At 45.0% G+C, this 13576-nt stretch overlaps 1 protein-coding gene across 4 annotated transcripts in view; it reads right to left on the bottom strand.

Annotated features, from left to right (window-relative positions):
- obscna (obscurin, cytoskeletal calmodulin and titin-interacting RhoGEF a) overlaps positions 1–13576 on the bottom strand; it is an 85254-nt gene that overhangs the window by 12077 nt on the left and 59601 nt on the right. For all 4 annotated transcript variants that reach the window (XM_090235200.1, XM_090235202.1, XM_090235203.1 and 1 more), the window contains exons 44-70: positions 13436–13545; positions 13032–13235; positions 12761–12843; positions 12489–12662; positions 12202–12361; positions 11964–12071; positions 11709–11873; positions 9756–9914; positions 9296–9473; positions 8807–8920; positions 8409–8576; positions 8058–8160; positions 7790–7919; positions 7203–7308; positions 5356–5464; positions 5131–5270; positions 4901–5013; positions 4476–4644; positions 4104–4191; positions 3761–3961; positions 3583–3643; positions 3371–3448; positions 3043–3215; positions 2895–2921; positions 2637–2789; positions 2506–2551; positions 2315–2389 (exon numbers count right to left, since the gene is read on the bottom strand). In XM_090235200.1, the coding sequence (XP_090091326.1) occupies positions 2315–2389; positions 2506–2551; positions 2637–2789; positions 2895–2921; positions 3043–3215; positions 3371–3448; positions 3583–3643; positions 3761–3961; positions 4104–4191; positions 4476–4644; positions 4901–5013; positions 5131–5270; positions 5356–5464; positions 7203–7308; positions 7790–7919; positions 8058–8160; positions 8409–8576; positions 8807–8920; positions 9296–9473; positions 9756–9914; positions 11709–11873; positions 11964–12071; positions 12202–12361; positions 12489–12662; positions 12761–12843; positions 13032–13235; positions 13436–13545 (3395 nt within the window). The remainder of the gene's footprint in view (positions 1–2314; positions 2390–2505; positions 2552–2636; positions 2790–2894; positions 2922–3042; positions 3216–3370; positions 3449–3582; positions 3644–3760; positions 3962–4103; positions 4192–4475; positions 4645–4900; positions 5014–5130; positions 5271–5355; positions 5465–7202; positions 7309–7789; positions 7920–8057; positions 8161–8408; positions 8577–8806; positions 8921–9295; positions 9474–9755; positions 9915–11708; positions 11874–11963; positions 12072–12201; positions 12362–12488; positions 12663–12760; positions 12844–13031; positions 13236–13435; positions 13546–13576) is intronic.

Genomic DNA, 13576 nt, shown 5'->3' with positions numbered 1-13576 from the left:
GAGCATAAATATTCAATAGGGTTCAAGACTCCGAAAACATATTCCCCTGCAACAAAACAAACCTGCCCGAGGGATCAGAGATGGTGTTGTTGACTCCGAAGACATATTCCCCTGCACCAAAACAAACCTGCCCGAGGGATCAGAGATGGTGTTGTTGACTCCGAAAACATATTCCCCTGCACCAAAACAAACCTGCCCGAGGGATCAGAGATGGTGTTGTTGACTCCGAAGACATATTCCCCTGCACCAAAACAAACCTGCCCGAGGGATCAGAGATGGTGTTGTTGACTCCGAAGACATATTCCCCTGCACCAAAACAAACCTGCCCGAGGGATCAGAGATGGTGTTGTTGACTCCGAAAACATATTCCCCTGCACCAAAACAAACCTGCCCGAGGGATCAGAGATGGTGTTGTTGACTCCGAAGACATATTCCCCTGCACCAAAACAAACCTGCCCGAGGGATCAGAGATGGTGTTGTTGACTCCGAAGACATATTCCCCTGCACCAAAACAAACCTGCCCGAGGGATCAGAGATGGTGTTGTTGACTCCGAAGACATATTCCCCTGCACCAAAACAAACCTGCCCGAGGGATCAGAGATGGTGTTGTTGACTCCGAAAACACATTCCCCTGCACCAAAACAAACCTGCCCGAGGGATCAGAGATGGTGTTGTTGACTCCGAAAACATATTCCCCTGCACCAAAACAAACCTGCCAGAGGGATCCGAAATGGTGTTGATGACACAGAAGGGGATGTTTCTACTTATCAAAATTGCAGTTCCTCTTGCTTTGGAGTTAAAAGAGGATGCAAAAACTTGTCCTACCCATTCCCTCTTCAATTTCTTGTGTTCACTGGCTGTAAGATGTGTTTCTGACCGGGGTTTCGGCGCTGATGTTCTGTGGGCGCGTTCGATTTCCAGCGGCTTGGTGAAGTTGATTATGCCTAGGACCTCCGGGATCCATTGAGTGAAGAAACGGACCGGGTCACGGCCCTTGCTGTCCTCTTTCAATCCCACCACATGGATATTACTATGTCTACTCTGGTTCTCCATCTTATCTACCTTGTTTTTGAGGTAGGCATTGTCCTTCTGCAGTTATATCAGAACCTGGTCATGTCGAGCGATGGTATCTTCAACTGTGCTAATGCACAACTCAGCCTCAGTCGTTCTCAAAAGGAGATCATTCAGGGAGGATTTCAGGTCATCAATGGAAAAATGGAGTTCAGACGATTTCTTGTCAATTTTCAGAGAAAGGCCTTTGTTACCATCCTGAATTCCCCGGAGGAGAGTAGCCAGCATGTCAGCAGGCTCTCAAGAGGCTGCCGAGAGCAACAGTCTGGAACTGTCGTCTGAGTTATGAGGGCTAATGCTAATCTTGCTAGCTGTAGCGTTATCGTTATCTTGGGAATCAACAACGTTTTGGTCGTCCCTCTTGCCTCTCGGTCGGAGGGCCATGGCTCTTTATCAGCCGATGTTAGAATATTGTTTCAACGTTGTTATTTAGGTAATAATGGAATAACTTTGAAGAGCTCGGTTTGTCAACGTCTGCTCAGCTCCGCGGCATTACGTGCTTCGAGTGGACATTCTCTATATATTGTATCTTTGTCCATCTTCTGTGAAAAGTTTGGATGTGCATAAAACCCTCTATTGTCTGCGTTGCCTTGATATTATATTGCCCACAGGAAGCAATTATGGTGCCTGTAACTGTATTTAGACATACTGTACCCTATTTAAAACCAGTTTTTGTTTAATTTAGATTCTAATTTGATTAGAATTATTCACTCTTTTTAGGCCTCATCAATAGTGAATTTAATCGTACGTTTGGCATGTCAGTGAATCAGCCATAATGCAATTTACAGTAGGCCTAGCCTCCAGTGTGAATGCTATGTTTAACAATATGTTTCCTTATTGAAGACATGCAATTACTTAGAACAATGTGGACTGAAAACATGTTCAACATTTTTGGTTTCTGTAGGCTATTTAACAAACTAGGCTATAACGGACTAACACTGAAATTGGAGGTGATGACAAGGCAATACATAAAGGCAATACATAAAATATTGTAAATACACAACTTGAAGCAACCAAATATTTAGCCATGGAGCATGTTATGATTGGCCAGTGAGGCTTAAAGCCTCCAATTTGTTTAGTCATCAAAACCCAGCCCTTTCGCACCAACGCCAGTTACTGTGCCCATAATTCCGTTTGTAAAAAATAGCACAAATATTTCCGACACACCCCCGAACCTATAATGCTACCACTTTATCATTGCATTAGGTTTGTTAAAATAGAGCCCTGCATGTCATTATTGTACCTGCCATTTTCTCCTTGAGATGAAGACTTTCAGAGCCCTTGTATTGATATCATCAGTCTCATCCTCATGTTCACCCTGACAACATAATCAACAAGAGATAATGTGTTAGACAAGATTCATTGTTTTCCTCCATTTTATTTGTCTCCACCAACCCGGCTGAGACAGAAACAAACTGTGTATGTAATTCTTACCTGGAACCATTTGTGCCCCAGACACTCAAATGCAGTTGGCCGCTTTCTAAGGAGAGAAACAAATCATTTAGAGTTATGTCCATATAAGAAATCATAATATCTTCATTCATGTCGATGGTTGTGTATCTTACACTGGGTCTGGCTGCAGGACCGTGCGGAGGAAGCCCTGGGCACCGGTGCTCCTATAGGTGAGGTCGGGTGCGTCCCAGTTCAGTGTCCCCTCCCCCACCCTCATCAGAGTGGCCCGGTCCGTCTCCCCCATGAACGGACAGCGGCACATCAGACTGACAGGACACAGCATGATTTCAACACTTAACACTCCATGTACTATATGATGAGACTCAAATATTGCATTTTTAAAAAAAAATCATAAATCATACAGTACTTGCCATAAATAGGCCACAACACCAATGGACCTGACAAAGAAGAGAGAAAATATTTCTGTCGCGATAAATCGTCACATTTTCCCCTTCATATGATAGGAATGTCACATAGAGTGGCACAGATGTACTGAAACAGATAATACGTTTTGCTTACCAGATGTCACTTGCTATAGTGACGGGGTCTTGATGTATGATCTCAGGGGCCACAAACTCAGGAGTGCCAAACTGGCTGTACTGGTGTCTGGAAGTGTCCATCTCCTGACAGAAGCCAAAGTCACAGATCTTGATCTCCTCTCTGGGTGGAAACACCATCAGGATATTGTCCGGCTGTGTGATTGAATTCCAATGGCAGATGGTGGGTGAGGGAACTTACCATGTCACGGACTAAGCTGTCCGTCAAACTATCGACCAGGGTGCATTGTTTCAATGTGCACAAAACGAAAGTGAATGCATGAACAACCAAACGAAACATGCAAACTTACATTGATGTCCAGATGTAGGATGTTCATGCTGTGGATGTGACCAACTCCCTCCAGGATTTGCTGAATGTACATCTGCACCTGGTACCATGAACGCAGTTTATAAACATCATAGGGGCAGTCATAATAGCCTTAGCATCCAGGCAAAACAGGGGTCAACTCTAAACACTGTTCAACAAGATTGGGTTTTACAGTCAAAAGAGCGAAGGTTTTACCTCTCTCTCGCTGACTGATCCCTTCGACAGCAAATGATCAAGGAGACCACGAGAAGAGCAGCTACGTTATGGTATTAAGAACGATGTGCCGTGTTAAACATGGATCAAATTGAGCGCTACATCTCCACCCTTAGGTGTTCATCGGTGAAGTGGCTAAAAGCGCCATGGGGAAGGATACGCTTCGGTGACCAGGACCAGGGTCCTCCGTGTAGAGAAGAAGTCCAGCAGACAGGCCACCCTGGGGTGGGCCAGCCGGGAGAGCAGGTCCCTCTCTTGGAACGCCCTGGTCCTCGTACTGCTCCTCAGGGGCAGGAACTTGGCGGCAAAGCCCTCGCCCGTCCTCCTGTGGGTAACCCGCTTTACCACCCCAAACGTGCCTCTACAGACACGGGGAGAAGAGGAAGAGGACGGAACCCATTTGAGTTTATTGGAACGCAGCCAAAGGGAACGTCACCTCCACAGTTGCAGCTTGACCGATTGCTGCAGTGCGAAATATGACACCCAACTAAATGTGTACTTACCTCCCAATCTCCTCATGGACGTCATACACAGACAGCAGCTTCCTCCTCTTCCCAAGCTCCACCTCTCTCTCCTGCGACTCCAGTGGACCTACAGAAAAGAGGACCAGGACCATGCAGTCACATGTAGTCAGCCAGAGAGCATCACATTTGTGGTGTTTCAGCTGCATTCGTTGATTGGGATACTCATATTCTAGGCATTTTGTGTTACATCTGTCATTGGTTTGGCATCGGCTAGTTTGAATTACAGTAAAAAAATAAGGACAGTGAACGGATAGACACATGGCTCAGGTGAAAAGTAGTGTGCTGCTGTACAAGGGGGATTCATTTTTTTATTAATTTGACAGACACCATAGGTGTGTACTGAGGTCTTACCCTCCTCCACTGTCAGCCGAGCCTGACAGGAGGTGTGTCCTAAGTCGTTATAGGCCCAGCAGGTGTAGATGCCACCATCCTCACTCTCCGGGCACAGCACAGTCAGAGAGCAGCGGGCACCATTCTGGACCACCTCCACATTCTCAGTGGCCAACAGCTCCTCTCCATCCTCCAATCATATGAGAGAGACACTACTAAGGCACAGCTTCTACGACAGCACAGGGGCCAAGCCGTGGAAGAGAACACCAACAATTACCATGCTCGTACTACTCAGTTGATTAATAGTTTTGGTTAGTTATGTCCGGCAGTGTCAGCTATGCTTAAATGTATTGGGGAATGTCATAACGAAGGTTTGGATTAAGTGAATTATAACAGTGAATGAGATGATGGTGGTCTTAGATTGAGGAAGTTTGAAGCGTCCCAACCTTGTACCACTGAATCTCAGGGGTGGGCCTTCCTGTGATGATGATGGTGAAGGTAGCTGATTGACCAGGCTCCACACACAGGTCCTCCACCGGCACCTGGATGGAGGGAGGAGCTGAGGAGACAGGAAGTGAGGTCATTTCATGAGATGATTCATGTCTTAGGCACAGTGGCCACCTCTTTTAGAAAATAAGGAACTACAGTGTGTATGCACAATTGCAAAGTATAGTACCTGTTGGCATTTCCTCTATGGCCTCAGGAACATAAAGTTCCTCCTCAAGCTCAGGTCTCTCCTCAAGCTCAGTGGGGAACTGTGGAGCCTCCACGTGTCCTCTGGCGGAAGGGTCCCTTTCCTCTTGGCTACCCTCGGCTCTGTAGAGAAAATATATGTTGGGATAAAAATAGAGATGGTGCAGTAGGATGATGAATGTATCACAGTTCTGGCAGGCAGACTCACGGCTGAGGGTATCCAGGCTGGAAGAGCATTTTGACAACAGAGGTGGGGTGGAAGTCTGTCTGCAGCCATTGCTTCACCATGGCAGTGGACCAGCCCTCTGAGTCGGAGTCTGGAAGCACAATGACACCTCTCTCATATTGATGCTCTTAGGTGCTGTTCGGGTCTAATAGTCCAAAATCATTCATTCATATTATTAACTGGCCTTTACAATGAATATATTTTTTGAAGCCATGCTAATTTGTGACCGAGGCAAAGCGTGTCGAGACATCAGCAACTGTCTATTTAAAAATGTAGAATGAATGAGAAATATGATAAAAGCTAATGTTAGGAACGTACAGTACCCTTACCTCCAGACTCACAGGAACACAATAACCAGTGCACGTCTTACCTCCAGACTTGAAGGACATCCAATAGTTTGTAAATCAGCCCATGAACAGGACATGGACACATGCCCACTCCCCAGGGGGGGGGGGGAATAAGGGGCGCCTGATGCCCAGCACATGACCATCTTGTATGGGTAGGAGTGGAGAGTTAACTGGGCATGCGTTGGAGAGGAGAGAGGACCCATCCACATGCACTGGGTCCATGATACTGTGAGCATGATGAAGGCTCTGTGAGGTACTTCCTGTTCGGGGACTACAGAAGATGGAGAGCAGGAGGGTTACAGAGAATGGATTGACTCACATGATCAACTGGTGTCCAAAAGCCAAAGGGAAAACTACTTAGAGGTGGAATCATAGCTCATGAAGGAAAGTGATTGATAGATACAGCAATGCCAGTATTCAAATTGTATTCTTTTTTTTAAATTACAAAATATTAATCTGCCTTGAAATACAGTAAATATAAATGTACTCTATGTGATTGAATGTGTTTTGTTGAAGGTGTATGATATGGATGAAATATACACTTGTCAGATATATGGATATAGCAAGGATTACTGCTGTGTCGTAATCAATCGACTTTTCGGGGTCCTGATATGGACTCTGAGGGGCCGTTATCGGGCACAGATTAAGCCTAGTCCTGGACTAAAAAGTAAACTCAAAGGAGAGTGTCTATTGAAATAGTTTTTTACTCCAGGACTACTGTAGGTTCAAATCCATGTCCGGGAAACACCCTGAGATGTAAATGAGCTATGGCCCCTTATTTATCCTGTTTGGAAAAGCTTTTGGAAATCCATCAAGATCAGTCAAATGGGAGGAAAGGACCCGGTCCTTTCCAATGCTTGTCATTTCTGAAAGATGGAAACATGATGAAAACACGAGCAAAAACATCCAATACTAAAGTGTATCAATGTCTTTCATGAATATGCACAACTAGCCAGGATATGATATCTATGTTGATTGCTAATGTCGGTGACTGGAAGTGTTTATGGTTTCACGGGTGTTTGGAATGAAATGGGATAGAAAGGGTGACCTGGGTAATGAGACAATCCAAATTGAACACGAGGAATGGTAATGACGACTGACAGCATGAAAACAGAGATAATGTGAGGTGAAGTAAAGTGATCTGAGGTAAAATAGGTGAACGTGAGGTGAGGTGAAACTAAGTAAGGACCATGGCATGTGCTTTTCTGATCCCTCTTCAGTTAACACTGAGCTTGTATTGTCCACAGAATAAAACTGGGATAAAAACAATACTTTCCCTTGTCTCTCATTAGATATCAGAAAAGAGTTAGACCTATGGGGTCCTTGTCCTAGATTGTATTAGACTGTCATCATGTCTTATAGTGTAGAACATGTGGACACTAAAGATGAACATCTCTACTGTAGCCTTCTTCTCAAAACCTGTGACCTGACTCCGAGGTGGACATTTACCTTGATTTGGTGGAGGGAACCCTCCTACTGTACCTTGGATCAAGATGGCCTGTGGTTGGTCAGGCTCACTGTCCATCACTTGTGCAAAGGCGGAGCACATCTCTGCTTTACTCTTGGCACTGCCCAACTTGTTCCACAGCTAAAACATGACAGGATTTCACATTTTAAAACGGCACTGTTTTATACCAGTGCACAAAAGCTCAAATAATGCATTGCTATAAAGAACAGCAACATTATATATATTGTACCTTCAATGTTATACCTGTACTGTGCACCATGGGGGACCGGCCATTCAGCGCCACTGCCCCCAAACTCTGGAACTCTCTCACCCCAGCCACCCGCAACTCTGACTACATCACCACTTTCAAAGCTCGAACTCAAACCTACCTTTTCCCTCACCTTAGCTCGCCCCCTTACTCAGCCCTAGTTTAAGATAAGTAACTTTTGTTTAATTTTAATTGTTTAATCCCCATTTAGTTTTTTCCACTCTTTGCTGTACGGTGTCCTTGTTCTTTTTTAAGGGGTTTTATATAATGTATTATTGTTATTATTATTACTATTACCTGTATGTTAGGAACAATTATTATATATGAAGTACAGTACATAAAGGGGGTTCCTACCTCACACTTATACTGTCCCAGGTCTGTCTCTCCAGGGTTCATGATGGTGAGCGTGAGGATCCCACTGCGGGCATCACTCTCTATGTGGTACTTCCTCTGGTCTGTCAGCTCTCTGCCATCCTTAAACCAACTGTCATAAACATGCCAGGGCACACAACCAAATAACAACATGTGGGACGATCTTAATGGGAATCAAGCAGGTACTAGCCAGGTTCCCATGACATTGTAGGGGGATACAGTAAATCCTGTCCAGTTTACTGTACCATACCTGACTCGGGGTAAAGGAGTACTGTGTGTGGAACAGCTAAACTTGATGTCCTCTCCCTCCAGCAGACATGCACTCTGCAGCCTGGTAAGGAATCTGGGGGGTGCTGTAGGACAGGAAATAATGAGTTCGTTCACTCTACGCATTACCTTTGCACAATATGCCATGGAGTATACCGTAACATGTTAGAGAGTACAATCATATGGCTATGTTTGTTCTATTTTAGTGTTCTTTAGCCCTAATATTCATTAACATGAAATGCATACAGTGAGTGAGGGAGACCAATGCTCTGTTATCCCGGACTGTGGTTGTTTAGTTCAGCACCAGAGCTACTGTAAGTGAACGTGGACTCACCATCCACCACTATCTTGGCCAGTGTGCTAGCATGGCCCACAGAGCTGGAAGCGTAGCACAAGTACTGTCCAGAGTCCTCAGGAGTGACCCCATCCATGATGAGACAGCAGGTGCCTGCCCGGTCTGCAGTGATGATGTGGTGGGGGCCATCCTCTAGGGCCAGGCCATCTAGGGAGGTGATGTCATATCAGAGCGTCAGAGATCGTACTGCTGTTAAAGAACAGGACATACCTCATTCTGCTTGCTAAATTTGGTACACAAGGTTGTACTCCCTGAACTTCCACACTACTCCCGAATGGCTGGCTAACTAGTCTAAAGCTCAAATCTATATGGTTCAACTATTTGCTATAAACAACTAAAAAAGAACAAACCCTATGCAAGCCATCTGGTTTGTATACCTTGGAACCAGCTGACCACTGGTTTGGGTGTTCCTGTGACTTTGCAGGCCAGCTTGATTGTCTGCCCGATCTTTGTGGTGCAGTCAGCCAGGAGAACTTCAAACTCTGGTGGACCTACAGAAACACACACATGACTACTGTAATAATGGGAAGAGATGAGGAAAAATAAATATAGTGCTGCCCAAATCCAACATTGGATAGAGTTCATGCTGGACAGAGTTAACAGAAGATAAAGCCAGTGTTCGTACACTCTTAGAAAAAAATGTGTTATCTAGAACCTGAGAGGGTTCTTCGGCTCTCCCCAAGTAGAACCATGTAGAACCCTTTGGTTTACCTGGAACCAAAACGTTTTTTTTATACCTTGAACCAATAAGTGTTCTCCTATGGAGACAGCTGAAGAAACCCTTTTGGAGCCCTTTTTTTCTAAGAGTGTGTATTAGACAAACTTAACAATGGACAGTGCCAAAAGACGGCCATAGAGGAACTCACTGCTGGCAGTCAGGCTGGAGCGTTGCTGCAGCTCTCTCAGGTCTTTGAGCCAGGACAGCTTGAGCACGGCGGAGCGGCCCTGCAGTGTGTACCTCCTCACTGAGCCCCGGTGCTCGTGCCACAGCCCCCAGGACTTCTCCTCTCCCCCCACCGTCTCCTTCACCTCCACATCATTCAGCTGGGGAAGGGGAGTTAGTAAGTTAATATTACAAGGAAGGCACTCTGTGTGTCATGGAGATGGTTCGGAGAAACCATACTAAATGTGGCGAATAGCCTTGACTTACCACGTGTGTTATCTCCCCAAGCTAACGCTTAGGTTTTTATCTCCAAGAGATATCACAATCTTGTGGCTCACAGGAGACCTGGGTTCGAACCCAGGTTGGTAACATAAGCTTGGCACAGAGGAATTGGACTATGCATTTACATTGACTGGGGCAAAGGTCAAGGGGCAGGTTTTCACCTTCATCTTGTTCTTGAAGGCGTAGGTGTCAGAGTTCATGCCAGGGTCTCTCTTGAGCTTACACAGCAAGACACAGTCCTTGAAGAGGAACACCTGCCTCTGGTGGCCCCTGGAGGACGTCTTGATCTCGGGAGACTCCTCCCACACAGTGAAAGGACCCTGGGAGGAGGAGAGATGTGGGATGAAAGCTTCAGGAGGAACTGGATTATTGATGAGGAAAACATGAGTGAGCCAATTTCTGCACCAATGCGAGATCAAGATGGCACATTTTAAGCTATGTCCTTGACGTTCAACTTCCAATGATGCTGTATCCCCATCAGCATCTGAGAAACTTCCACTGTTTGTTACAGTACAGCTCAGGTAGTTTAGGCATGTTGACATATTCTAAACCCAGGGCTGTTCAATTCTGGTCCTGGAGGGACAAAAAAACATATTTTTGTTTCGACCTGGTAATTAAAGAGATTATCCTTTACTTTTACATACTTTTTAGCCAGTAGTTCTGAAAGTAGAACTTGCGAGCCAAAAGGTACCCCCCGTACTGCATCACATATATTAGCACCCTTGCAATTTTCTTAAATAATTCCATACTTCTCCTAAAATAAACATTGTTTCCACACTTTGTTATTGGATTTTCAACATTACGGAACAAATTGTATTTTGGTTGTTATTTTCTTTGAACACTTCCTTTGGTCGTTGGTACACATAGGAAGACCCCACTGTTAAAGGGGCCACAAGAAAGGCTGGCTGACCTTCTCAAAACCCCCACCTAAACAAGCATACATCCTGGGGGAAATGTTCTGCGGACCAGCGAAACAAAATTACAGCTCTTTGGCAATACAGATGAGCGCTGTGTTTACTGATGGCCAAATGAAGCATTCAATGAAAACAACACCCTCCCTACAAACAAACATGGGGGAGATTTGATAATACTGTGGTGTTGCTTAGCTGCCTCTGGTACTGGGGGCCAAGAAAGTGTGCAAGGCATCATGAAATCAGCAGATTACCAGGTGTTTTGGAGTCCAATGTTGAACCCAGGGTTCAAAAACTGGGACTCCATTGAAGTTTGTGGTTCTTCCAGCAGGACAACAACTCAGAACGCACATCATAAAACACCCAGGAATGGTTAAGAAGAGATGCTGGACTGTTCTGGAGTGGCCAGCAAAGAGTCCAGATCTGAAACACATTCAAACCTATGGCAAGATCTGAAAACAGCAGTTGGTGGAGAGCACCCCTCAAACATTAAGGAATTACAGCAGTTTGCTGCTGAAAGGTGGGCCAAATTGTCTGTGGAAAGGTGCAGCAAGCTCATTGATGGCTACAAGAAATGTTTGCCTGCAGTCATCTTGGCCAAAGGCTGTGCAACCAAGTACTAGCTCCAGGTTGCCAATAATTTTGTCTATGCCATTTGTCTTTATTTTCTAAATTAAAATGTACATTTAAGTTTACACAAATTAAATTGGTTCTGCAATGTTAAAAGTCCTATTACAAGGTGTGGTGGCCAAAACTGTTTTTTGACGTTTCAATTTATTTGAGAAGAAATGTGCAAGGGTGCCCATGTACAGTATTTGGCCGCAACTGAGATGTGTAGATGTGCACCACATCATTGCTTTCTCTCTCGCTCTGCTGTGTGTGTATCTTGCTAGCTGTCACTCAAATGGCGAGGGGCTGAAGCTCTTTGGCTACTACTCAATTGCTAGATGTAAAACAGAAATTCTGGTCATATATTTTGCATGTATGAACGACATATTGATACATCCAGCCCAAAGTGGGAGGGTTAAAAAATACTTAGTAGTCGCCAAAGTTCCGGAGCATGTCTTTAACTGCACTCACCTGGTGTATCAGGACTGAATTAGTACCTTATTAGAAGGAGAGGATGAAAACTAGGAACTGTTTCAGCCTTTCAGGACTGACATTCTATGGAGATAAACTAGGGGTTCAGGAAGGGTGAGTTACCTGGCGAACAGGTTCTCCTAGTGCAGTGAGTGGGGCAGGGTAGTTCTCAATTAGAGACACCTGGTGTAGGTTGTAAGAGCGCCAGGGCAGACAGGACACCATGGAGAAGGCATCTTCCAGTAGAAGACAGCTTTTCGCACACTTAGCCTTGTTCTTGATCAGTTCCTGTCAACACAAACACAGGGAGAAATACATGGCTTAAGGCTTCAGAAAGGTATCAACATGGACACTTAGAATCAGATGATGAGCACTGACCTTGAGCAAGGCCTGGTAGGTCTGAATCCTCTCCACTGGTCTCTGTAAGAAGGTGATGACATCCAGGACTGCAGTTTCCGGGTGCTCAGGGTGTGTTTCCGTGTTTTGCTGGAACACAAAGTTCCATACGCGTGAATGTGAGTATGGAAAACTGGGAGCATGTGAGTGCAAATAGTTTTTCTTGTGGGAGTGGGTGGTCGATTTTTGTGCATTATGGGTAAATTATTGGATTGCATACCTTGAAGTACTGCTGGATGGTCTTGTCAGTGACACAGGCCTCTGCCTGTGATTGGCCCACCATGTACTGCAGATACTTCTCAAAGTCCACTGCATGTTTGACCAGACGCATGGCCACGTCATCGTCAGTAGAACACTCACTCAGACAGGGCAGAATAGATCTGAGTATGGGGTAGGAAAATAAGGACAGTATTTATTTCAAGTTTTTTACTTACATTTCATTTACACGAGTAAAAAACGTCAGCACTAAAACCAGCTCTCCCTCTCAACAAAGAGAACAGGTGCGACCTCTCGTGTAAAGCCATGATGTCCTTTATATTGCGGAAGATGGTTTCTTTCTGGTTGATGATGCTGATAGGGACACGAGTGCTGGTGTCTAAGTGGTGCAGGTGGTGGGACATGAATTCCTTCATCTCCTTCACAAACTCTTCCTCCCCATCAATCAGCCCCTGGATTAATTGGCTAAAGACAGAAGGGAATGTAGACAGTTGTCTTTAAGAAACTATGTGAATCAAATATGCGAAACACACTGTGTAATCAAGTAATATTTGTTCACTCACCTTAGGGTTCTCCTGTAGTTCTCCCCTGTAGACCATGGTACATCAAGCTCCTGTTGTGGTGTTCTCATTTGTGGGAATGTCTCCTTTACAACAACAAAAAAACAGTGAACGCTTGAATTAATGTAGGGTGAAATATTATCATCACCTCTGCCGAATCCTGTTTACATGACGAAACACAAAACGTGGTTGTTTACACGATCAAAACATGTCGACGTTGTCCATTTTACGCCCATCCTTTATGCCCAACCAGGACATACTGATGACCTCATACCTTTCTCTTTTTCTCCAGGTATGCAGGAGAGACCCATCCTTGGCGTGAGGAGGTGGTCTTGGAGGGCTTGGTGCGGACCAGCCACTTCTCCGGGTGGACAGAGTCCAAGACCTCCACGTACTGACCCTCCTTCAACACAAAGCTCTCCTTGTTGCCACCTTGTTGAGGACTGCAGTTAGCTCTGGCCACGTATATATCAAATGTCTATGGAAAAGAGGTTGGTAAAAAAAAAAAAAATGGGGGTTAACTGCTTGTCCAAGCAAATGTTACTGTATAAGGACCAAGTATGATAAGGTTACTGTATTCATTAGTGAGATTAAAAAAAGTATAATTTTTGTCTCAATGAAAAAATGATCAGAACAAAATTGTTTGAAAGAGGGCTCCATGTTCAAACCATACTGTACCTCTATTCTATCCTCGTCACAATCTGACTCCGAGCCAGAGCCTGTAAGAGCAGCAGGTGTGTGGGCATGATAGTGTTTGGGGGATGGAGTCCTCAACATGGCATCAGGTACTGATGGGACATTCAGAAGTGGTGAGAGAAG

Source organism: Oncorhynchus mykiss, chromosome 5 (genome assembly GCF_057628025.1).
Source record: "Oncorhynchus mykiss isolate SJ-2025 chromosome 5, ASM5762802v1, whole genome shotgun sequence".
In the NCBI taxonomy this organism is placed as follows: domain Eukaryota; kingdom Metazoa; phylum Chordata; class Actinopteri; order Salmoniformes; family Salmonidae; genus Oncorhynchus; species Oncorhynchus mykiss.
This window is presented reverse-complemented; position numbering and strand designations above follow the sequence as displayed.